The following is a 27,588-nucleotide window of genomic DNA, read 5'->3' on the forward strand; positions in this document are numbered from 1 at the left end:
AGCCAGTTGGCAATGAATTTGGGGCATTATTATGTCGCCGCCTTCAGACTTTGCCTGGCACTATTTTAGAGTGTGCGAATTAGCGGCACCATTTGGCCACTCAATCATTTGGCCATAACGCAGCTTATTAAGCAACTAAGTACTTAAAAGCCAAGTGGAAAAGTCTGGGCCACCGTGGAGTCGTGGCTGAAATGCCCTAGATAAAACCAGATTAAATTAAATTTAGGCTATGCTAACCAATTTTTCTATTAAAGTCTGAAACTATTAGATACCAAGAAAATGATTTTCTGATTATCTATAAAATAAATTCTTTACAAAGTGATCTTATAATTTTAAATGGGACAACATAACTTGTTTTTTATTTTGCTTAAGCAGATTTCATTTATAAGTGCTAAAAAATAAAATTAAGAAACTAATTCGTTTTCTATTAAGTTTTAAATAAGCTTTAAACTTAAATAAAATGTTGTTCTTAAAAAGTGCCTAAGAATTCTGACCAAGTAGAACACATTTAATTAAAAGTAATTCCCAAGTTGTATGGCCATAAGAATCAGCAAGATATAAATAGTTTCATCAGCGCTAAATTAAATCGCAAAGCTTGAAAAGTGCGATTTTGCTAAACTAGCTTCATGGTTTTGTGGTTCTCCCGGCGTGGGTAGTCCCACCATCGGCCACTTCTTCAAGTGCAGCTCAAACAAGAGTTTAGGGGGTTCAGCGGTGGGTTGGATTGGGGATTGGGGGTGGGGGCCGCCGGGGGGCGGTGGGTGGCTAGTGGGTGCCATGGGGAAAACGCTCCTAGTGTGGCCTACTTCTGTTTCTGCTTTTGCGGCTGCCTAGAAGCGTTTTTCTTTGTGCACGGGCGTGTGTATGTGTGCCTATGCAAGAGTGTGCCACTTTCTGCTGCCTTCCTTTTTTTTATTTTATTTTTTATAGAAAAATCAATTTTGCTCCTTTTATGAACATCCCAAGCAGCTGAGAATGCAACGAAGTCACGTCTTTCATTTTCCTAAATGATTTTTTACGAATTGTGTGTGTGTTTTTTTTCTTTTTTGACATCTATATGGCGAGAATTTGATAGGTTTTTGGTCAGAAAAAAATCTGTTTTGGTTAGCAATATGAAGAGCTTAAATATCAGCTTACAATCCATTTCGAGCACAAGAAACCTCACCTGTTTTGGCCCCAAAAGCTCACATAATCATGTGGCTCGTGTTCGATTTGGGTTGGCAGCCTGCCGCACTCTAATGACAGCAACAAAAGGGCTCTTGATTATTGCTGAGATGCCGTTTAGTTGCAGACAGATGTTGCCCGTTTTGCGTTTGGGTGAGTGTCACGTATCCCGTTTGCCAAGCTGGAAACAATGGTGGCACAAAAAAAAAAGCGGTTCCGGATCCCCTTTTATCTGCAGATGCCCGAGAACCCATCGCCATTGTGTTGTAGACCCCCATTTTTTATTTATATGTGCCGAAAGAGAACTAGAGAAGTGCAAGTTATCTCAATCTCGGACCCACTCACACATGTATCCACAGGATGCGCCAGTCACCCTGAGACGCTCTTCGTCCCGAACCGCCCACAACGCCCCCTAATCGATATTAATAATGCGCAGCATATGAATGCTGTACAATAAATTTCCATTTCTTGTTCGGTTCAATTGGAGATTGCCTGGCTCAATGGGCGTGGCTGGCAAGCAACTCAGACTCAGATTCAGTCGTCGTCAGTCAATTCATGTAAATCCCCAGCAAATCCCTACACCTCCTTCATGGCCATTTTTCCCGATTCGTGGGCAAATGTCCGCCAAGTTAGTCGAGATGTAGCAAATGCTTCATTAATAACATGAGCAAACAGATAGAGAGTCACATTCCCCGGGGAATACATATTCATGACGGTTTCTTACGTAAATGCGAAGAAGCTTCTGACCCAACTATGAATCCGGAATGAAACTGCAAACGGCCAGACGAGAGCTCAACGAATCTCTTTGAGCTGCGCAAAGAAGGAAAACCCCAAATAAAGTTAAAGTCCTGGAATTTGCGAACGCTGTCGCCCGGATAACTTAGATGTCTGGATAACTGAGTAAAGTTTTGCAGGCGTCTGACATTGCACAACCCAATCCACGACCATCCAAAGCGTATATATCTGTGGAGGATGCAAGCATTAATATTGCACCAGAGGCGGATATTATCTAAATTTGAATATGTTATTAAAAGGAATTTACGGCCCCGCCAGCATATTCCTTTTTTTGCTTGACGGCCCCTTAAGATGAAGCATCTCATAATAAATTGCGCACACACATACATGTACTCAGTAGGATACACAAACTCACGAACATACAGCTGTGTTCAAAGTAATAGCAGTTTTGTTACAGTATACTAACAATAATTAAAAAATTATAAGGTATTCTTTTTTTGAAGGTAATCCTTCTATACAATCTTTTTAAATATCTTTACAATTTTAAAAAGTATTTATATTTAAAATTGTATTGTGTAAATAATAAAAACACAATACAATACTCAGTAATAAAATTATACTAACGAATATATTACAACCTTAATTTACAATTTTTAAAAGAAGCAAATATTAGTATTAATTGGACCACAGCTGTCTGCATTTTGCCAAGGAAACGCGTGCTATTTTTAATGTTCAGCCGTTTGGTTTAATACGGCTGTTAGGATATCATATTAAATGACATAAGTATGTTGGGACATATGGTCTGAATTAAACGACGCAAAAAGATAAAATGAATAAGAGTAGCAAAAAAACAGTGTCAATTTCCATTATTTTAAAGTTTTTCTGGTACTTAACACGAACTGTATTTAAAACTCCTTCGTCAGATTACCACGAAAACACTCTAAATTAGCAACATTTAAAGTTTTAACTGCACATCAAGGAATTCCGTTTTGTGTCCTCCCTTTGCCACCCTCACAATCGCAATTAAGCCTCAGATGTGAGGCGTTAAGTGTGAGTTGAGACGCGCACCACGGGGCGTATGAGTTATTATCTGTGGGGGAGCCGAGCCTCAGTTCATCTGTTAGTTTGTTTGTCTGGGCCCGTGAAACTGGGTAAACAAAGCTTTTATTCAAAGCAATTCACGTATATAAAACATTTATCTTTATGGCCGTCTTCAAGTGTAGTCGTGTCTACGTGCGTTTGTGTGCCAGGAGTGAGTGAGAGGGATTCAAAGAGGGACAGAGACGGGGAGAGACGGAACATACCACGTGTGTTTATTTAGGTTTAAATTGTCAACAGTGTCACATTGTTTGGCACTAATTTGGTCGCAAAAGAAGATTAAATTTCGAAGCCGGGAAAAAAACTTGGGCGTTTCTTTCACAAATTTAATTACAGCTGCTGCGTGTCCTTTTGCCTGCCATTGCAGTCACTTCAATGTGCTGTGAAGTGCTGCTGCTGCAGCAAGGACATGCAGCAAAACAATTTTTGTTGACAATCAAGTGCAGCAATGAGCAGTGAGCAGCGTGCAAGGACATTCAGCCAGCATCCTGAGGATAATGCAACAAATTTCAATGAGAGACCACCTGCCGCCATGCCAAAACCACCCAAAGCCACCCAAACCCACCCAAAACCACCCAAAGCCACCCAAATCCACCCGATCCGCCGCCCCACTTGAGGGCCCAATGAAATGCCTGGGGTGTGGCCTCGGTCACGACACGTTGCACTTGTTGTTGGCCGTGTTTTTGTCGGTTTTGTTACTGATGGTGGTGGTGGCGGTGGTGTGGTGGTGCTGCCGTGTTACCATGCTGCTGGTGGTGCATCCGCATCCGTCAGTGGCAGGACATGCCGGCAGGATCTGAGCACTGCGGCTCAGCTTGCACAGACGAACGGATATTGTAGAGCTACACCCACCCAAGGTTGATCCACCCACATTGTCCGCCTGCCAATCCATCTAGTCACCCTGCCAGCCAGCCAGCCATCCATTCATTTACTTTGGACAGTCCATCATGCATTTTTGGGGCCAGCTGTCGCTGTTTTAATTTCGTAATTACAAATCCTTTCTCTGTTTTGGAAAACTGCCAAAAATACATTTTTTTGCATGTATTCGCTTGGATCCGGCTTGCCAATATTTTGCAATGATTTCTGACAGTTCTTGCGGCCGGCCCTGCCAATTATCAAAGCCTTAAGGATATTTGATTTAATTAAAAACCCACAGCAACATAAAATGGGAGCAGCTCAAAACTAATTACGAAATTCTTCGTTTCGTCGTTTGGCAGTGACAGGCAATTATAGCAAAAAGCCATATTAAGGCGAAAAGACCTTGTGGTTTGCCATTCGAAGGCTTTTATAGCAATCGATTATTGTCCACTTTATGGGGCCGAGAAATATCCATTTACCCAGAAATTAAAAAAAATATGTATATATTCGAGCTTAGCTTAAAAATATACAAGCTAAACTAATACCTAAATAACTAAACTAATAAGAACTAAAAAGAAACTACAATTATGATTGTAACAGAAAAACAGTCGAATCGTTAAGTTTCCTCTGAAGTTGAGATACTTGTCAAGTATGCCAGTTATTTAAAAAACTTATTTGGAATTAGCTTTGTAAAGTATTTTGTATTTCTGGCATATGAACTGTTGCCACTATTGTTACATTTCTTTAATAACTAAACGTGATTTATATCATTATCACTTGCAGTTATTTCTTTTATTAAAGCAAACTTAAATTCAATAAAATGGTATTGTTTTTTTTTAACAAAACCTTTGAAGGTTTTTTTTTAGTTCCACAGTGCCACATAAAAAAGTCATTTATAAGTACCTGGGATTTAAAATGCATTTAAATTCCATAAAACACTTTGATATGACAAACAAAAAATTAAGCTGTAAAAACATGATTACATTTTTTTCTTTTTCCCATTAAAAACCCAATTTTTTAGTTGAGAGTGCAATTAAAGTAACAATAAAATTATGCGACAAGTACTTATCTTTTATATTCTATGATAAAAAACTTGCTTGATTTACGAAAAGTTATTTAAGTCATAAAAATTAAACCATCAATTTAAATAATATATATTTTGCGATTTAGTAAAAAATGTTCCTTTACATTTTTTTCGTCCATTTTAATATACAAATCGTTTAAATAAATGTTGTTTCCTAAAAGAATTTTAACAAAAATTGCAATAATTTATGGGAGTATCAGTGTTTGCTCCCTTTGGCTGAATTGACAAGACCTGTGTGCAATTGTGAACAATGGTTGTCCTTTTCTTGCTGTCTTATTTGCAGTCCTTCCAATTTGTTATCCCTGCGGACAAAGTGGGGTGTGAACCGGCCTAAATGCTGCCATTTTAATAAGCGTGTTTCACCGGATATTCCAGCGTTTAACGCCTGGCTACAAATTGTCGGGATTCCTCCGTTCTGTTCCCTGCCATCCTCGGCTTCCGTTTTTTTTTTGTGTTTGTTTTTTTTTTAACAATGTGACATGTTGCCGTTGTCCAGGCCAGATCCATATATTTTTATTACAAAGCGTTCCTTATACCCTTGTCCGCTAAACTCTGGAGGCGGACTCGCTCGGGCTTACACTGAGGAAAAAACAAAATCAAAATTTAGATTTTAAAATCAAAAAATAAAAAATTTGGTTTAGTATCACCAAGAATTTTGTATTAGATTTTGGATATTATATTAATTAGTTCTAGTCAAATATAATCATTTTAAAATAAATGTTTTCCCGTCCTGAAATGAATTCTTATGTCCAGAAATCTTTGATCTTGAAGTTAACTTCGAAAAAAAAATATAAAAGTAAAAAGTTCTATATTAATTTTAAATTTTAACAAACATAAATGTGGCTTACGTTAATTTTTATATAATAATTTAAATATTAAATAATCATAGGTCAACCAATAGCACTCTGAGCTAAGTTTCTCTCTGTGTAGGCGGGTGGCCAGGGCATTTTGCATGTAGCTCACCTAAACAAGACGAACATTTGTATATTTCACAATTTCCGTTTCTGTTCCGGAACGTTGTCGCTTGCTGTTGTTCGTGTCACATACTTTTTGCCTTCATTTTGCTGGCTTCAGTTTTTTATTCGCTATTTTTTGCTGGCCTTTTCCCCACGACAACAACAGCAGCAAAATGGGACATTCGGGAGCTTTCAACGCAATTTGAAAGAGCCCCGCCCCCGTAATTCGGCATTGTTTGTCTGTGCGGCAACTTTGTCAGATCCTCGCTCCAAGTGCAACGCGCCGGAAACTAAAAGCACCCAACGACAGAAATAAAAAAAAAAAGTAGAGAGAAAACCCTGACAAACATGCAAATAAGTCGACATCGTTTCGTGTCCATGCTAGTTCTCCCCGGCTATGGCAATATGTAAGGAGGGGGACAGCGAAAACAACATAATAATTTCTTAAAAGTTATTGTGGCTGCCCGCTTTTTGCTTAGCCGCCTTTGTCTATGCACCACCCACCATTTTCAACCAACTACACAAGACCACCGAAAAGCAACCACCACCAACCACCCACCACCCACCACCCACCACCCACCACCCAGCGCCCAATGCCCACTCACCTGCTAGCTGAGATTTATGGGCGCCTTCACAGTTGGCTTTTAATTTGCCAACGAGCACTGAAGCCCCGCAAAACGCATCCCGACGCTCGTCTGGCAGGATGCCTCAACTTTTTGTTTGTTTTCGCCCCGGCTGGCTCGCCTTTGTCTTTCGGTTCTTTTAATGAATTGTTGTCGCTGGCAAAGCATTTTGTAATTTATTTAATTAAACTTTTTTCGCTCTTTTCTGCACCGCTTAAAACAAAAGTTTCCGCCTGGTGCTTTTGAAGTTTCCGCGAAATGATAAATTCGAAGGAAAACAAATGAATGGATGGGAAATGACAAAGCGAACCTACGATTACAAAGGTTAAGATTCACCAAACAAGCAATTACAAACATACAAGGCTTATTTTCTTTCTTTATTAATTTGTCTTTGTTTCATCTTTACATACAATATATACAAAGTCTTCTTATGTTATTTTTATGCTCGTTTTTTAATTCACAAAAATTTAATTCTCTTATTACCTTAACATAATTACCTTAAATATCATAAAATCGGATAAAAACCTCTTACTGTCCTCTTAGTTTTGCCAAGAATTCTGAAAATACGCAAAGATCCTCATCAACAGTGCATATTTATTACTCACTTAAACAGAGCCCAACCTTAATCAAAATCAGCAGTGACTACAAGTCACATATTTCAAAAAGGTCCCAAGGGAAGAAAATCTGCATTAGAACTTAATAAGGAACTAAGCCTAAAATATTTTTCCACTTATTGGGCAAAAACTGCAGCTGCTTCAAAAACCTTTCGAACGGAGGACAAAGAATTAAAGGAAACAGTTGGGTCCATTGGCAGCCGGGACAAAGGCAATCCCTTTAGCACGATTATGACAAATGTCCAAAATCATTTGTCTAATTTGTGGTCCCCAAAACGTTGAATGGGAACAGACCCGAGTAAAGTAAAGGCTACAATTGATTTGCTGCTCGACAGCAGGAGAGGGAAATCACAAAGGCGGTCCGGGTCGAACTCAATATCCCGGACCAGAGGCAGGACAAGATGTGGCCAGTGTGGAGCCGGGGGTCTTTGGTAATTTCACCCGTTTTATGTGGCCAATAAATGTTTTATCTTCGTATCCAAATTGCCGCCAGCTGCGTGCATGCGTGCCGATAAGCAATTCCCCCTTACCCCCCATTTCGGCATCAGGACCAAAACTGGGAGCCCAACCATGGCTGCAGTGCGTCGCTCTGGCTGCCGAAAGCAAATCGATTTATTGGCCATTAAGCCCTGGCATTTGCCACTAATATTTCAGGCCAGTTGCATTTGGACCCAGGTTTATCGCCTTAAATGTGTAAAATAATTCCGCTGTCCTGCGGCTATTGTCCTTAGGCTGTGCGTGACTTCTGCCAACTGCTTGCATTTGGATTACGACTGCAAATTGCCTATTAAGCTCGAGAAGCGTCCCCCACACAATTTCACTTTTTGGTCACGTTCGGGCTTTTAATTTGAATTTTAACAGCTCGCCAGACACTGACTGACTGGCCCAACCAAATGAAAACACAATTATATCATTCTTATTGAGCCATTGATTTAAATTTATCGCTTGTTTTAAGTATTACGACAGCCATCAAATAAACGGCGAGCAAATGGAAAATTCTTTTAGGTTCAATTTTGATGTAAATGTTGTAGCATTTCAAAGGGACAAGTCTGCTAAACGAAAATATTATAAAATATCAGACATTTACTATATTTATTTTTGCGTGTACCTAGTAAAATACTCAAAACCTAAAGCATAACTTGGTAAAGCTTTTACAAATCAAACTATTTGCATACCCAGTTTTATAGGTGCAAAATGTATGGGAAATCGATTAACTGACTATGAAGCAATACGGTTATACCATCCGTGACAGGCTTTAAGCCTGTCCGAAAGCCCCTCTCGGCCGTTTATTAAATGCCTGGTCATGTGAACAGAGCATCAATTATGATGGCTTGTCAATTAATTGAAAACCAATCAGATTGCATCGAACACAATCCATGGGGACCGAGCAGACGCACTAATTGGGGTTAATAAAACAAACAATGAGTCCGCCCTGAGCTCTGGGCTCATGCTCATCAGAATCTGATTCGATCGAAACGAAAGACGAATGCATCACTTGATAGTCATAATGCGTGGGCAAAAGGCAGGCACAAATTAAAACTGGCCACAGATCAAGGGGATTGGGTAGAATTTAATTGCCATAATCAGAGATAAGGCCGGGGCTAATGAATTAAGCCGAGAGAGTTGGCATTCGGGTCCTGAGTGCTGAACGTGTCCGTGGCCCGTTGGGGTTAGATTAACAAGTCGTCCTGGAAGTGTCCTTTTTCACCCTCCTCCGCCGCCACTCCCCGTGGCCATAAATCTCTTGACCTTGCCGGACGTTCGGCACGTGTCGAAACCAACATGAATTCGCAATGGCCATTTGTCGTCACTTCTTGTAGGTGAATGGCTGAGCCGCTAAGTAGCTTTTCCTCTCCTCCACTCAAATCTTTCTGCCACTGGGCCTAAATAATTCAACAAGGTTGAAATGATGAATGCGCAGATTGAAAACGAAAACGCGAATCGAACACAAATGACTCATCGCTAATTAGTTTTTAATCATGAACAAGTGTCAATATAAATGGATCAATGCGTAACGCCAGTTCGGTCTGGCCAACAATTAAGCACTCACATCGATCGATTGGGTTCCGACCTTTCACAGCAAATTGCACATGACAACTGGAACTTGTCAGCCGCTGCTTGTGTTTGTGTTTGTTTGAGTGTGTTTGCGTATGTTTGCGCGTGAGATTGACTTTCATTCGTGTGAGCGGTGAAAATTTACTTTGTTTTATCCCATCAATATTTTGTTATAATTAACCAAGAGACCTGGGGCTAAAGCCAATTTGTGACACAAAAACGTAATTGAAATGTATGGCTTATTATATCAATTTAAGCTGGAGGCTGTAATTGGGTTACATTTGTGTTTATTTATTTATAATTTATATTCGTTTCATATGCATATGCTAGATAGTTTGCATTTAAAACTTTATCATTTTTATAACCATTAAAATGTTAATATATTTTAGAGTTTGAAAATGTAAATAACGACACATGAAGATAAATCCTTGATTTCAAAATTATTGTCTGTGTTAATTTATTCAATTATCCATTCAACGTGACTAGCACATTAAACTAAGAGATAAATTACTCGTAGTGCTAGGATGCAAATTAAATTAAAATAAATTAAATGTAATCGCACTCAAAAATGTTCATTTAATTTAAGAGCATCAATTAGTACCCGCAAACCATAACTTTAGAAATTGAATAAAAAACCTATGTGCATATTGCCAAAATGAATTAATCAAAAGTTCTACAGCTCGACTTTTTTACGCGAAAGTAGCTTAGATTTAGATAAAATGGATTTTAAGGTCTTCAGCAAATAAAAAAAAAATATAGTATCTCAGTAAATTTTTAATAATTAGATAAATTTCCAGTTTTTAATCTGTGAGAGAAAGTTTACAGTAAAGTATTTCGGAGAATTGAAACAGAAAAATGAGAGAATATTATTTCCCAATTTTTGTTTTACGGGTCGACAGCTATTAACAAGAACATTGCTTTGACTAAGAGTTTTTATATGACATTCCGAAATTTGAGCTCAGAAAAACCTTATTAGAAAAAATGCAATAAAAGAGCACTTACTCCTTTAATCCCCTCAAAGCGGAACTCTGCAAGCTCATTAAACTTCATCTGCCGCTGTCAAGTTCGAGAATTAACGGTGAAGTTAAGCCAACATTAATCTAGTCAGTGTCAGTAGAAACTTCGTTTTGTACTCCGCATCGGAGTATTGCGCTTCCTTGCGGACTAATTGATTTGTTGCCGGACTCACTGACAGACTGACTGACGAACTGACTGACTGACTGACTTTGGGCTGTCGGAGGAGTGAGTCCCAATCGGATAATTGACATGTGCCTGCCTGAGCACCTTAAATGCCAGATTGCGAATGGCAGAAGTCGAAGAGCCCGTAACAGAAACTTCAACTGGTGGATGATTCTATTTTATGGCTCGCTTCGACTTTCGCTTTCACATAATCAGAAACGAAGCGAAATGTAACCGAAATTGTAAGGCGAAATCAACTTGTCGTGAGGTGTTTGTGAGGTGTGGGAAAATCAATTTGTATGGCCTATTTGGGTGAGTGGTGGTAAAGTAAAGCCAAAGTAAGTTCCCGCTAACATTGGTCACCTTTGTGGGGGCGTTGAATGGGGGCTGGCTACTTAAGCTCGTAACTCGCAGAGCTTCACACGAATCGGAATTGCCTTTTGCTCTGTTTATGGACATTGCTGCCCCTATTGTTGCTGCTATGGCTTTTTGTTGGGTTAATGAAACCCAAGGCTCCCTGAGCCAGTTCACTTGAACTCGATTTCCCTGGCAGCACATGCATTAGCCATTCCATTCCATTTCATACCATACCATACCATACCATAGCCAATGACAAACCGTGGAAAATCGAGGGTACGGGCTTTCCACCACATGTGAGCGGAAATGGTCAGTCATATGCCGTGCAAGAATGAGACATGTGGAATGACTGACTGGCGATGACCCACAACACAAAGTTTTCGCTCCCCCAATTTATGCGCTCTTTACTGTAATTGGCAAGGCGCCGCGAATGTGAATGCAATTTATTTTCCCACTGTTTGCTTTACATTTTCCCCATTCGCCGTGTAAACAAATCGTTATCGCTTCGCAAGTGGACTTTACAATTTCTTTACATTTTACAGGTTAAAGGTTGTGGGAAAGGTGACTTTGCTTTTCCTTTTCCTTTTCATTTGTTCTTTTCAGTTTATTGAAACTTTTAAACCGAACCATTTTATCCTTTTTTCGTTTCTTTTTTTATATTATACTTGTATTTATAAATATGATATTATGAGCATGAAATAAAGTGTCGTATGTGCTACTAAAGGTATTGATAAAATAGTATTCTTTAAACTTGTTTTGAAATTTATAAATATAATTTCTATTTGTATCTATATTTCCTATCATCTCAGCTAATTATTCTTTTGAAAAATTGTTTACTCTATAAAACATTCTGTCCTACGTTCGTTCTTTTCAGCTTCGGTAAAGGGCCTTTTTTCATTATAATTTGTATTTTTTATATTTATTCACAATTTGCAACTCTAGTGGCAGCTGAATTATTCCCCTATATTAAATTAAGCCCCCTAAGTAGTTACCTACAGGACCTCCGATTATGCTGAACAAAAGCCCACCTCGCTTTCTTCGTGGGTCAGTACCCGAAAAATGGCCAAAACTTAGCAATAAAATGGAAATTGTTGTACAATATTTGTTTTGCGTAATACGTTTTTCTAGCTGCCGCTGGCAGTCTTTGTGTTGTCCTTATAAATTTCACATAATTTATGCAGATCGACGTTACGTGCAGCAGCCGTTGGGTGGGAAAAGGGAAATGTGAAATGTGTAATGGGACGGGTGTATTGGTTTGGTTTGGTTTGGTTTGGGTGGCCATTGTGAGGGCAGTGGAGCATTTAACATAGAAATAACAATAACAATTTAACAAATTGTCGCCATTGCTTTGGCTTTAGCTTCCTCTCGCTTGCTCACTGCGACTAAACGTCTAGCCGAGCAACAAAAGAAATTTACTCGCAATATATTTTACTTGGCTTCCTGCTCTATGTGAACGTATATATATTTATATGTGTATTTCTGTGAATTATTTGCCTGCCTAAAAGTTCCTCAAATTGTGTATGAGTGTGTGTGAAAAGGGGGTGGACGGAAGTGCCAGAACATTGGCAAATAGGGGGAGGAGTAGTGGGCGGTGGGCGGCAGGCGGAGGCGTCCACCCACGCGACAAACGCCCCAACACTCGACCCTTGGCACAAAAGCTGGTTAGTCAGCCGGGCGACTCTTGTGTGCTTGTGTTGGTTACTGTTTCCGCGAGTATGTGTATGTGTGTGAATGTGCGAGTGTGTGTTTGCTGGCCATACACACAAAAAAGCGATGAACTCATAAAAAACTTATGAAACTAATTTTGTTTTGCTTGCTTTTGCTTTTTGCTTTTACTTTTGGTTTCTGTTTTTGTTGCTATTTGGTATACCCCTTATAAAAAGAGTACAAGACCATATGAAATTTATGTGAGACATAAACAAAATATATAATTTCGTGCTCTGGGTCATTAATAACCGACTCTATTTAGTCGCATCCATAGACAAATATTATTTTCAAATTAATTACTTTTGGGCTATCTTTGCAGAAAAAACTTATATAAATTCAGAATAGGCCAACATTATTTTTAATTTTTTAAATTTAATTTAAATTGTATATATATACTTGCAAGTTTTTTTCCTAATATTTTTCCTATGCCCTCTTAAGTAGGCAACATTATTTGTAACATGGGTAACTTTAAGTCGTGGCAATCAACTATGTATATTCGAGTTTTTTTTCGCATTATTGCTGTTGCCTTTGTTTGGCAAACTACTCAGCAAAAGTCGCGTCGCCCACAAAACATCCACAGCGATGTACCCTCTGTACTATTAAATGGGTATATTGGACTTCAATTTTAATTGCTTCTTAAATTTGTTGAACTCTCCGCTTTAGTTCATGGGTCAGCCAAAATATCTAGAAAACTTTTAAATTTATTACTTCAGTAAAATTTACAATTTCAGACAGAAAACTGGAGGTATTTCTCAGACGCAGACATCGCGACTCTAAACTTTATGCTTGCCAGTGGCATAGAGAGTTGCCTTCGCCGACGCCAGCGTTGTTGTCCTTTGACTGTTTAACTGGCCCCGAGACATGCCAATGGGTGGGTGTTCCATAATAGCTGTGTGTTTGTGTGTGTATGTATGTGTGTGTGTGTGACTGTTGGCTCATCGCTGGCTTTTGCACGGCATTTGGGCATGGCCAAGCCAAAAGCGTGTTTCCAGTCAACTTTTTGTTTTTGGCCATTCGCTTGGCTTTAGTTTTTGTTGGCAATGAAACCGAAAATATAAAACCAAAGCCCAGGCGGAAAATGAAAAATCAATATTATTGCAAATTGGCCTGCGTAGCTGGGCTGCCCGTGCCCGTGCCCGTGCCCGTGCCCGTGCCCATGCCCCAGCCTTTTGGTAACCGGAAAACACCGCATTCGGATGCCCCACACATGTCCTTTGGACTGTTGCTATGCGATAGGGATGGGGCTCCTTTGCCGCTGGCCAACGAAGACGTGTCAGCTGTGTGTCCATGAGCAGAATACTAAGTGCCCGACTCCTGGCTTCTGGTCGCACAAAAGGCGCCGTCAAGCGGAAATATTGCCATACGCTGCGTATGAGCAATGCGTAATTTTAAACACATTTATGCGCAATATTCTCGATTTATTCGTATTTTCCCCTTTACTTTTGCTTGTTTTACTGTGTCAATCGCTAGCAAATTGCATAGTCGAGCTTAATGATGCGTGTCGAACTCGAAGTTTTGTGCACTTCGATCTCCTTTTAATTCACTGCCTTTTACAAAGGTCTCTTGGGGACGTTTCCTTCTATTTGATTTTCGTCTCCTCCTATATTATTTTCAAAATATACAATTTAGTACGAAATAAATAAGTAATTATTTTGGTATTTATCTTCCGTCAATTCGCTAAATTGCTTATTTCACACATTATCAACTCACACGATAAACTCTGCGCTTTAAATTATTGAGGAAAAGTAATTTATGTCTTTTTATAGGTTTCAGTCAATTAAATAACCATTAACTTTAAATTATATTAAAAATTAATTGACAGTCTGCACTTTATTAACACAAAACCACAAAGAATAAATTTGCAAATCAATAATTTATTTTTCTTGATTTATGGTTACACTGTAGTTATGTACAGTTTGTAGTAGGATATTATATTATATATAAGTAAGTATACGCGGTTATGGATATGTTTTAGTTTGTATAACTCCATTATGTAAATATGTACAACTAGTATTTGAATGTAACGGTTAGATGTTTAATAGTCGTAAGCATTTAATAATCAGCTGTTATATAGTTGCCAATCTGGCAACTCTGCAAAATGTTAAATATCGGTACTGATCGCAGCCAACTTCGCGTTATCTTATGTTAAAAACCGACGCTATGTTAAATCTGGAATTGCGAATAAGAATAAGAGAACGGTCAGTTTTTAATAAAGTGTGCAACAGTTTGTAGTACAAACTATAAGTAAAACGAAATTATATAAACATTAAATTTTAAAGTTAAACATTCAACTAAACTAACGTTGTTAAGTTAAAACCAAAAATGTTGAGTCCTTACAGTATTTTATACGAAGAACATATTTAAATTAATATGGCTGCTAATAATAAAGGCTTCCGATGTTCTTTTATAGCTTATAAGGTATGTCAAGGCTTTTATTATTACGAACATTATCATTTTTAAAGCTGAAAAACCTTTTTATTTTAAAAGCACTTGTCAAAAAAGGATGGCAACGCAGTGAAGGGGACATTTCAAACCCTATAAAAAATATATTTTGTTACAAGAAGGTGTCATTTGGAGCATTTTATTGGTATTGTCTTGGTGCCCAAATTGAAAACCGCACAAAACTTAGCCATTTCCATAATTAAACTGATCAAACTGTAAGGAGCAAGATTTAAAAATAATCCCTGTTAATTCATTTTGAAAGTTATCCGTTATAATCCAGCAAAAACGGGCGATGGCCTTCACCAACCCATCGGCAGTTGACAAAGGTCCGCCTAAACCAACCATGTCAGTTCACTCCCGCAAAAACCCAGCCATTGCTAAAAAGGAGCTCATTGTTTTTCTGCGGGCAAATGGCAGAGTCTGAGCCTGAAAACTTTTTAATTAGTAAATCCCAATTAAAATGCAAAATGTAATATTATCCCTGCGTGCCCGTCTTACTACCAATTATTTTTCAATTTGCTGATTGGATTAGGATGCTAAATTGAATTAAGTTACCGCATTAACGAGCTAGAACTGGAGCGGAAATGGTTTCTAGGGGAGATGGAATCTGTTTTGTGGCAATTAGAATGCTTCATAATTTATTTTTCCAAATAATTCCATTAAAAGCGTAGAAACCGTGGTCTGATGAGATGATTTTGGGCGACAACAATGCCAAAAGAGCAACGTCGGGGAACTTAAGCTCGGTAAGATAGAAATCATTCGGAGAAAAACTGCTCCAAACTTTTACAGGCAGTGATGGGGACGGGTTTGTCGGGGGGGGGTGGAGGGTAAATCTGGAAAATTCAGTGCAAAGTGAAGCGCAAAAAGCAAAAGCATGCCCGCTCTAAAGACACGGCGGCTGCTTTTAAGCACTTTTATGCTGATGCTGTGATTTTTTACAGCTGCCATTTCGAGACATCTCCTCCAACTTTAAAATGGGATGGTATGGGTTGGGATGGGCTGGGATCTGATGGAATAGCTGGTGGGCTGATGATGGTGCGTGCGGTCGTCGCTTCCTCGACAAGTTGGAGGGATATGACGCAAGTCGATGGTCGGGTCGTTAGGCAAAACGAGTTCCAGCGCGACTATGCCAAATGATGTTTGACTACGGCAGCAGCTGTGTCTGCTCCACCAGACAGCCATCCAGCCATCCATGCACCCATCCATTTTTAAGGGGAAACAGCTACGAGGGTATGCATTGAATTTTGTGGTAATTACAAGTAACTCACTCGGGCTCATTGACAAGCGAGTTGGGCTCACCAAACTTCCCCGTATGCCAGCTCGTGCTTTGCATACTTTTTTGGCTAGCAAACTGCTGACTGAGTTTGTTGACTCGCCTACTCGTAATTGGCAACGCTCCACTTGGCCCATCCCACAGTGTTTGCGCACACACAGGCCCAGAAAGTCCGCCCTGCATTGATAATAGAAATGGGTTTAAAGCTTGTTTGCCAAAAAGTTTCGAAAATGTTTTCATATTTTTTGAGGCAAGCTTGTGGAAGCCTGAGCCCAACAATGGCCAGATTTTTCATTTGAAAAGTTAAACCAAACAGTTCGTGCAACAATAGGGATTGTAAAAACAGGTTTATAACTAGAACTAATACAAATTATAAATTCTAGAAGTAGAACTTATAAAGTCATAAAAACGGATTAAGGCTTTTATTTAAATTTAAATTAAAATGGATGCTAATAATACATGTTATATATTATACAAAAAATGTATGTCAAGGCTTTTATTATTACTTATAGTATATTTTTTAAAAGTTAAATAACCTTTTTTTAATCCAATTGTCATTTTTAAGAATATTTTTGAATTTATATGAACTAGTCTTTTTCTATTTTTATTTTATTATCTAAACTTACTTACTTACTTACTTAAACTTACTTATTACTTACAAAAACGAAAAATATCTAATAATAAGTAATCACCTTAAATTTTGAAATTTTAAAACTCTAAGGATTTCATAAACTTTGGTCAAGTTGAATGAAATCAGAGCAAACTTAATTGCTCTTGCCCGCTGAAAGTGCAGAAAAGATGCACCATGACATGGCCTACATATAATCCTTTAATGGATAAGCGTTGCTCAGTCCCTTGTCCACAAACCTCTCGTCCTCAGCTTTATTATGTCCTTTCGTGCTGGTCTCTCTCTCAACTTTCCCAGAAATCCAAAGGAGTAAGCCGCAATAATTGAGATAAAAATGTGCAATTAGTGAGCAGAACGCGTTGGCTTCGCAGCTTTAGCTGCGGCGACTTTACGCAATTTACGTGGCCAGCAGAGTTTAGCTCGGCAAAATGGTTGAAAGGAGAAAGAGGAAACGGGAAAACGGGGAAATCCCCATCCCCGGATGTGAGAGGTGCGCCTTGGCGTTTTGCCATTTGTGTTGTGTGGTTTGCTCGTCAAAAAATAAAAGCGAGTGGCGTGAGTTTTGCTTTAAACGCTGCATTAGCACCCGTCCGTAGGTGCTTAGGTGTGGTGGCAGCGGAACGGAAAAGTGGAAAACACGAATGGCGGAATGCTGCTGACGCTTTAACTGCTCTGCTGCAGGCTGCAGAATTTCCCGCAACTTTCGGGGCAGAACACGTTTGGGGAAACCCAAAGCCAAGCAGCAAACCCCAACGCAAAGCCAATCCGACCCCAGCTCTGCGGTGAAGCTTTGGCTTGCCCTTTGACCCGTGCGTTGCTGCGGGGGTCGAGCAGTGGTGCACCCGATTGTGTGCTCCTTGTTGTTTTATTTATTTGCCGCTTGGTATAATCACAATCGCAGCAGTGGAACAAGGACATGCCTTATTGCAGGGAGCAGCCGAAAAGAATAAAAAACAAACATTGTTGAGGCCAAATAAATATAATAAAATAAAAGGACACCCCCGGGGCCGAATAGCAGCGGCAGCGGTAGCGGCAGCGGTTATGGAAATAAATATTTGTTAATGTTTTATTCACTTAACTGTTATGGCACATTCGTTTGGGAAATATTTCATGTTTGCTTTTTGCACCCACTCCCAGGCCGGCATGCCATTAAGCCCCAAAAAGCTTAAAGGATGTGTGGGGAAGTGCATATAATTTATGTGTAGGACCCAGTTTAGTGTTCACCGAATTCAATTTAAATTTAAGCACAATGGCTTGGGTTGCCACCTCGAGCTCATAACTAAAATGTGTAATCCATTTGGAAGCGGTTGTGTGTGTGTTTGGCTGAACAATGACAATCCAATTAAAATGCAAACTTGATTCCAATCAACACATTTCAATAATCGCATTACGCATACGCCGCGTTGTCGCGCACTGCCAAAGCACAGCGAATTCGATTTAGCAATTAAGAGGGTTGCGCGCGGGTCTGGAGTGCGAACTGTCACGGAATGATTTCATTATGCGCGTAAAGAGAGGGAAGCACCAAAAACCGAACATCGAACAGCGAAAACCAGAAATCGAAATGGAACTCGAAATCAATGCGGGAACGGCAAATAAATCATTTGACCGAACTTTTAACGAACATGACCCAAAATTAAATTCCGGCCCCGGGCTGAAATGATAGCCTTCAGGACACCGCCACTCAACATGCTTTTCAATCCGGTTCGGTTTTCAGCCATCAAGTGGAAATCATATTAAAAGGCGAGAAATATGCGAAAAAAGGCGAAACCTGATGATTGAGCTGTGAGCGGAAATTAATCAGCGGAAACTACATTTCTGGGGTTCCAGGGGTTTTTTCAGGTTTTCCTACACTAAGAAATATGTAAGCCTACAACTGGAAAATAGCCGTTCCCGTTTTGTAATTTTGTAATAAAGAAAACTTGTATTTAAGCTCTTTGATATTACAAACATTTAACAGGCAACCAAATTTAAACAAAAAAATGTTAACTATAATAAAAAGTTTAGTTGTCTTTGATTATCTTAACATTAGTCCTTAAACGCAGTTCTTTTAAAAAATTGTTTCTCTTAAGATTTAAGCGATTGTAAATTTGAATTTTTTTGTAAATACAAGGAAATGCTTCATACCCCCTGAACCAAGATTCTTGTATTGAATTTTCAACACGACTAATTCAATTTTAGAGTAATTTAATTCTGAGTGCAAGTCGGCCGCCGGGCCTTCCTGCATTCCTGGTTTCCTGCCACATCGATTGCATTTACACCGGCAATTGCCAGCCCATCACTCAGCATCGAGCAGAAAAAGTGTTTATTTGCATAAATCCCTTCCGACCAGTTTTAGATTTTTCTATTCCCTAAGAGCAGAATGGGTTTATTTATGGCCAGGGTGCTAGACATCACGTAGCTGGTTTGATTAATGGCAGCCGGGCGGACACATCGTCTTCATGTCTTGGCCCGCAGGGAAATGGCCAAGAGGCAAACCGAGAAAGTTTTCACTACATTCGCCGAAGTTTGGAGCGCCAGGACAAATGATGAATGGTCGGTGCTTTCGACCAGGGCTACTTAATATCAAGGCCCCACTGTTGACTTGGCCAAGACATGCGCCCCGCCCTCCACAATCGCCCCTCTTCATTTGAGTTTGAATTCTTGTTTGAGTTCGGTTAGAGTTCGAATGCAAGTTGGCAATTGAAGGGGGCCACGCCCACGCAAATGACAAAACAAAAGTCAGAAACGCCCCAGTTGTTTTTGGCTTCAAAAATGCACCCCGACTTTTGTTTGACTTGGGGGGCATTGATTTGAAATGTCAGCCAGTTAGCCAGCCAGCCAGCGATGACCTACAGGCGAGCTGTCATTGGAAGTGTTCAAGGCATATCCTATATAGTACATATATCTCCCAGGACGAAGGACAGGCTCAACAAGTATCTAAAGCACAATGTAACTGCAGTTGCAGTGCCTTGACACACAAAACTTTGGCCAAAACGTCCATGAGCCAGTCACGTGCCATCAGCACGGCAAGGAAAAAGCCTAACCGAATATTCATTCTATTTGGGAGCTTTATGCAAATTTATCCCCTCTCCCCATCCCATTGAATAATTGTGGGCGAGGGGCTGCCGAGCACTTCTCAAATCGTAAGCGACCTCGACGCACCACATTTTGCCAGCAACATCAACATCAACGACAACACCAACGCCGAGGACACAAGCGCTCAGCGCTTTCATTTGCATTTAAAGTGCTGCCATATGGCCAGCAATATCAGTGGGACAGACAACACCGATATATGACGAACCCATGGGGCGTTCGCCAGCTGCCACCCACTGGGCCAGTCGGGCAAACCCGTGCTTACATATATACGGAGAAACAGAGAAATGGAGAAATGGAGAAACGGAGAAACGTGCCTAGGCATATAGAAGCTGTTAGAAATTTAAATACCGAGTATATAGGCAAGTGATTTTCAATGCACTTTTTCAGTTTGCAAACAATTTTGCCCCAGACTGTGTGTTTTTGACACAGAAAAAAATAGTTGAGAACATGTTATTAGTTGAACTAAATTGTTTAATTGAATACTATATTTTTATATAGAGAATATTATTAAACAATATTTTGTAGACATATGAAACGGAAGACAAAATTTAAAGTCATGTTTGGAAAGATAAAAAGACTTCGATAGAAAAGCAAAATCGCTTTAAGAACCCTTTTAGGGAAAATTAATCACTGCAGATCTTATAGCTTTAAAAATCAAAATAAAATAAGTGTATGATCTTAAAAAAATAAATAAATTTTTAATAATATAAATCGATTATGCCAAAAATGTATATACATATTTTTGTTTTTGTTCAAAGTTATATTATGTGACATCAAATGTTATATAATTTTATATTAAATAACCAATGCTGCTTAACGTTAAATTTAAAGGTATTTGGATAGGCAAACTTTTTCAACACCATTGAAAGAAATTGATTTTATCAGTTGAAACTTTCACAGGCGAATGAAAAGCGGTCAACCTGGCAAAGTGAAACTTGAAACGGTTGGCCAGGCTGCACAGTTTTCCGATTTCCCAGTCAACTTGGGCGCCAAAAACTTGGAGTTGTTGCTGCTCTGAGCTGACAGCAAAATCTCGTGTCCTCTCAAAAATGTAACTAATGAGATTTTAAGTTTCTCCCTCGATTCCCACCTTCGCCTTACACTTGCCAGTTTTGTGTGGGTGTTGCGGGCGTTTTCAAATGTTTTTGGGTGTCGGCGTTTGTGTTTACTTGTCGCCTGCAGGCTGCGGATTTGGATAGGAGCGGAGATTCTGGCTCCGGCCCAGGTGCCGGGGCCCAAAGCCCCGAGCCCGCAGCATTTTGACCTCTGAGCCGGCCCTCACTTTCGCACCCCTGAAATCTGTCCGCCTGCCAGTTGTATCTGTATCTCTGCAGTTGAATCTTCACACTGTTCAAAAAAATAAATGCTAAATTAAATAACTATATTGATTTAGGACCATCATTTTAAATCCCTGTTTTAGATTTATTATTCTTAATTTGTTGTATCTTAAATACTAATAAGAAAAATTGAATAATTTAAATTTATATTGAAGGTTACCTTATATATCTTATGTCTTATATTCCCAGAAAAATCAGAGGAAGTCAAAAAAAGTTATAACCTTATTTGATAAAAAAAAATGTATATAAATTTTATTTAAAATGTCTAAAAATTACAAGGAGTTCTTACATCAAGACTTCTTTAATATAAATATTTCGATTTAGCTTAAGTTTTTATTCTGAAATCCAATATCTCTATTGCTTGTCCCCATTTTGTTTTTGGTTTTAAGCCTACTTTTTTGTACTTCTAGTCGTTTTTTTACCGTGTATCTCTGCCTGTTGTTGTTTTCACACGCCCAAGGCTGCTGTCCTTGCAGCGCCTGCGACTTGTTACCAAAGTTTGTGGGACTTTTGGCCAAATGAAATTTTAATGTACCGTGTTTCGGGTTGGCCGGCCTATCCCCCAGTCGCCGGGAAGGCGTGGCGCGTGTAATTTAATTTACACCGAGCATTCAGCACGCCGCAGTGTCAGTGTCGCATTTTCAAATTAAATACATTGGGAAGTTGCGCCGCCCTCGCCTTTGCCTTTGCCACTCCCAGTCAAACCTGCACACAACACACCTGTTTGACCTGCTTTTCCAGCTTTTCCAGCGTTATTCCTCTTGGTCTTGGTCTTGACCAAGTGCTGCCACTGCCTTTGGCCATTTCACACTGCCAGTTGGCATTTGCATTGCTTGTTGCCGTTTGTAATAAGCTTCCTCTTGCCCCAAGGTTGGCCAGTTGGATGGAAGTTAATTGCTTAAAGTTGTTGTGCCTGTCCGCTTTGTGGAGTTACTACAGAAATCTCCCACAACTTTGGTTATTGTTGGCAACGAGCTCCCGGATGGGGCAAAACTTTGATAAAGTTTTGTGGGAACTGAAAGGAAATCTCATAGTTTTAATCAATTTCAAGCGTTTCCCCTTCCCAAAGAAGCTCTGCAATATGCATGTTTGCAATCGATTTCAATCATAAATTCAATGGAATAGTTCAAGTCGTACATGCATACACACGCGTGTGCTAAAAAGTGACACAAAGCAACCGTCAGATAACCGCAGGCACTTTCCCAGCTTTTCATGGTTTTTATGGCACTCGAAACTAATTTCATGTTAAATGCAATTGAAAAAGCTTTTTAATTGCATTGGCATCCTTTATTTTTTCAATTGCAGTTGCAGTTGCAACAGCACGGCACCAATTTGTGCTCGAATTTGTTGCATTTTTAATTGGAACACAGTTTCAACAGCTGGGCAACAATTTGCCCACTTTCCATATGCCAAGGGTTCCTGTCTTGTCCTTCGGTGCTCCCCTACTGCAACTGCATTCGCATGCTTTTCTTTTATGTTGATGAATAGTCAACGCCAGATGGTGTCCGTCTCCCAACTTATTTTCCACCCCGAAAATGGAGCACTCTGCATAGAGTGCAATCACAGGACATGGTTGCTCCAAGTTTCGTGAATACTAATAACTTCTAAAAGAAAAATAAATACATTGCAAAGCTTATTTGCTTGACTGAAATGATTAGCAATTAAACTACTGAGATTAATTAAAAATTTAACATACCTGTGAAACCTGTAGAATATGCAAGAACATATTTAGCTTTAAGGACTTAATATTATCTTCAATACATAATTCAGTTCAACGTTTTAAGCTTCGTTTTAATTATATCTCTTAAGCGCATTTCGAGGAGTTGCCAACACTCGAAAGTTTCCATAATATCTTTCAGTTTTTGCTTGCTAAGTTTATTTTTGGTCCGCGCCGAACTTGCAGCAACTATTCTGAACTTTCTATGAAGTGGCCAGCAGAAGTGGGTGTGGGTGTTTGAATTTAAGTATGCAAGGATGGGGATTTATTAAAGGCAGTCGCTGTGTTGTAAGGAGGTTGATGGCAAAAACACAGCATCCATTCGAGAAATGAGATTTTTATTTAATTCAATATGAGATGGTAGTGCAAGCAGATGGATGGATGGACGAATGCGATCATAGACAGGAACAGAGAGTAAACACAAATAAAACTAAAATAGAGTGCCAATAAAGCGAACAGCTAGCGCACAGTGGGGGTCATAAGTACGCGTATAAATTACATTTGAAATAGTAAACGAAAATGCGATTGTTTCGCATTGCTGTGCTTTGTTCTGTTCCATCCCCAAAAACCCAATCTCCATCCACTTCCGCTTCCGCAGCGCTTGTCGCATGGAAATCCCCTAAATACAATAAATTTCACATTTCATTTAATTCCATTTCATTTACAATGCGAAACCGAATCCGCAACAAGCAAACAATGGAGCTCCAATCCAGTGGGTGCCCATGATAAAGAAGCCGAACAACCAGAAGCCAACGGGGAATGGCGAAAAGCGGAAAAATCAAGAAAATTCCGACGAAGAAGTAGAGAGTAAATGGCATTCGTAGGTCGAGGGGTCAGGCAATGAAAGGAAAATATATATGTATAAGAGTAAATGTCCGTGTGTATAATAAATAAATGTAACAATTGAACCGAATAAATGAAATCAGGACCCAGCAGCAGTCACTCCCGCTGAGAAAAACGCATTGCAGTTATACTGTGGGAGTATCAGGTGCATACAAATGAATTCGCATTCCAAGGGAAACAAAACACGTGTCAAAATTGAAGTTAAATAACTATGTTGAATTGCATGGCAACAAATAAATCCTATATCACCAATGCACTTACAAACTTCAATCGGTGTTTAATAACTGATACACAACTTATTCATATCCTCTTCAATGCCTTAACAATAATAAAAATGTTATCTTTACAATATAGTTTAAGGCAATTAGATAGAAAAATTAAAAATCTACCTAATCTTGGTTAAAATATGTATTTTGCCGTGAATAATGCCAGGACAATGCAATTAGTTAGACACTGTTGACTGATGGGTAGACTGGAATTGGATTTTGCTGTTTGTGTGGCTCAACGTGTGGCAAAGAGCAGCAGCTGTCTGCCTGCGCTCGGTGTGATAAAGTTTTCGGCTTTTCCATTTCCCAACTTCCTCATTTATCTCCAAAGACAAATGCACTGGCCTTATTTCTCATACTTTTTCCTCTTTGCGATGTGTCCTTTAACTTTTTATGTTTGCCAACTGAAGTACAAAGAAGTTTATTCGTGACTATGCCATAAGTCACTGAAATGTTAAAGTTAAAACACGAGAAAGGAGTATTCGAATCATTAAATTTAGAAGGTATTGCAAAAATTGCTTTAAGTTAGAATGGACTCTATCATCGAATATATCAAATATAGCGTTCCATTTTGTTCTAATCTTTGTTTCTTTTCCATTACAGTGATACTTCAATATCGACGCGAGTGGACATGCTCACGCCTGCTATTGAAGTCTACAAGCCGCCCCTCTGACACAAGGACGACACTGTGGAGAGCAATTTAGGGAATCCCTCGACGAGTAGCGACTTTTAGCAGAACCTGATACCGATTTCTGCGGAACTAGCTAAGGATAACCTATTTGTTCTTCCAACATAGTGTCAACCCAATCGAACTTCGAACGAATAGGGAAGATGGTAGATGGTATATGGTAGATGGCCAAAGAACTCGAGACACGACGACCGACACTATCAGAGGTTTTAGTGCAACTAGCAGAACAAAATGAATCAGATAAATGTGACACAAACGAACACACACACATAAATTAATAATTGATCCAACTGAATAATTCCTAAGATTGATTAAATTTAGTTACTTTTTAGCGTAAATGATTTTTAAACCAGCCGCCGGAGACGGAGAAACCAAGAGAAATGTTAATCGGTTAATGAAATAAATCGAAGTCTAGTTCTAAGCAATGGCAGTGGCATGTATGTATTTGTATATCTAGCCGCGTATGCAATATACATGTGTATATGTGTGCCTGTACGAATTCAAATATGCAAATTTGGCAATGTGTAAATTTAGTTAAAACAGAATCATTACGGATGTAAAACAAAGGCAAAATGAGACAAAAAACACCTAAACAGAAAATGCAATGAATAATTTTTGTACTGCTGAAAAAGAAACCAAACCGAAAAACAGAACATTAACGTTAAGTGTACAATTTTGCATTAGGTAATAAATAAGTTTGTAATGCATTAGTAATTAAATACAATAAAATGTTCAGCTAATCACGAGGAAAGCAAAAGCAAACCCAAACTACAAATGCAACCAAAATAATGTTACGAAAATGCAATTGGAAGTTCAAATGGAAATTCGGCCAGCGGCAAAAAACATTTTACGCTTCGGTTAATCGCTCCACACAGAAGTAGACACGCCACGCCCCGCCACGCCACGCCTCATTTTATATAGAATCCGACCACATATTGTAACACCCACGACCGACCGACCATCAATCGCTTTTGGTTTTGCTGTAGAAATCGGGATGAAGTTCGTCTTAGACGAAATTCGCATGCCCTTCACAAAGTGCCCCAAGTTGAGAGAATTTGGTCAAATTTCAATCAAGAAATTACTCGTATTTGCGTTACAGTTAATATTGTTTTTTTTTTTTAAACCCGAATCTTTGTGGTGTAGTAAATTGTAGTAAAGGTTAAAATGTTTAAAAGGTAATTCAATAATGAACGTTTTTTGACTGTGATCATTTGAATGATATATAGAGAAATATGATATTATTGAGTATTGTTGTTGACAACAAAAAATGACGAAAAGCAATTAACTTCTTGGTCTCTGTTTAATCATCAATCAACCAGCACGCCAGAGCACGTTTCTTCTATAATTCCCCATCAGTGTAGTGTAGTTAGTTATCACTCCCCGATAGTCCCACCCACTTGACCTTGACATTATGATTCTCTATGGTTTCGTCACCGATCACACACTTACATACTCACATGCTCACACACTCACAATCGTGCTTGACAATATTTAATTTCCAAAAGGAGTTTTTCAATCATTCCATCACTGGCACACAACTCACAGGACATGCTGCGCCCAATTTGTAACTAAAACCGCTTATTCTGTTCCACATTGAGATACAGAGGCTTTGGACGAATACGAGGAGAGATTAGGAGATATTGAATGTTAACATTTATTTGTATAAGCTGCAGAACATTGTTGGATTTAGAGGAACCTGCATAGTTTTTTGATATTCATGTAGATACATGTAAATGCCACTCACTAAACTTAAGGAGATAGCTACCGATGGCATCAAGGATAATTGCATTATATTTGTAATATCAAACTGTTCATAGTTAAGACAAGGCAAGCCACAGGAAAACAATTAAGCAAACAAGAGAACACAAATAACAACAAATGTATATAAGCTGACTAGAATATTGATAATAGAAACTTTTGAAAACGAACTCAAATGAAACAAACAAATGAAGCTACAACAAAGTGCATATAATTTTGATAGTTAAGCTAATTTTAATACATTTTTTAAGACACAGCAAGAGGGCAAAGGTACTACGATAAGGAAACCAAATAGGAAATTTAAAACCAACTGAGGAGAAGCCGTGAAAATTATTCCATTTTTACACACCCTCAACCGGGGCTCGTTAATTGGTTTTGTTGTTACAGTAAATAATGCAATAAACATTCGCGTATTTCTTACTATTATTGTTATTATAATTGTTGTTATAAAGGAAATTTGAATTTGAGAATTGCACAATGATTTTTTATACACCGCAAATTGGCTTTGTCAGTGCAAGGAAATTCGTTTTATAAATTCGATCAACTCGAAAGCATGTCTGGCATTTAAAGCGGACACCACACGCATTGAACAATGGGCATTAATTTATACATATATAATGACGAGAGAAATAATGGAAAATAATAGAACTAGAACGCATATTGAATAATAAATGAGACATACATATTATTGAAAGAAATTAAAAAGGACATAACAAAACGGATGCATTTACTATCGTTTTATTTTATATTATGGTAATGAAAAATGGTTAAGTAAGTATATTCCAAGTATTAAGTTGAACAATTCCGCAGCATTTCTACTCGAAATCATCAGGCAGCAGAAATTATGTCAAGCCATCGTCCGTCATTCCAGGCCGATGGTTTTCCGGGAGGTTGGATCATGACGTTGGAGGTGGGATTGGAGGGCGGATTGGGTGGAGGTTGGTCTCTTGTGTATCGACGCAGCCTCGAGTTTCCTCGAAATTAAATGAAGTGAAATGAAAACAAAGGCATTCATCGTCGAGGGAGGCACCAGAAGCCAACGCATAGAGGCACACACATGCACCATCGCAGCACATGGGATTTGGGATGGGAAGGAGACGTACACTGTGCAAAACACTTTCAACAAATCCA

At 39.0% G+C, this 27,588-nt stretch overlaps 1 protein-coding gene across 1 annotated transcript in view; it reads left to right on the plus strand.

Moving 5' to 3' along the window:
- The window catches only part of LOC108135163 (protein tipE), a 30,968-nt gene extending 3,798 nt beyond the window's left edge, over positions 1-27,170 (plus strand). Inside the window, exon 2 of the mRNA XM_017255786.2 lies at positions 24,615-27,170. Within this exon, the coding sequence (XP_017111275.1) occupies positions 24,615-24,684 (70 nt within the window). The 3' untranslated portion in view covers positions 24,685-27,170. The remainder of the gene's footprint in view (positions 1-24,614) is intronic.
- Positions 27,171-27,588: the final 418 nt, after the last annotated feature.

Source organism: Drosophila elegans, unplaced genomic scaffold, assembly GCF_018152505.1.
Source record: "Drosophila elegans isolate 14027-0461.03 unplaced genomic scaffold, ASM1815250v1 contig_476, whole genome shotgun sequence".
In the NCBI taxonomy this organism is placed as follows: Eukaryota; Metazoa; Arthropoda; class Insecta; order Diptera; family Drosophilidae; genus Drosophila; species Drosophila elegans.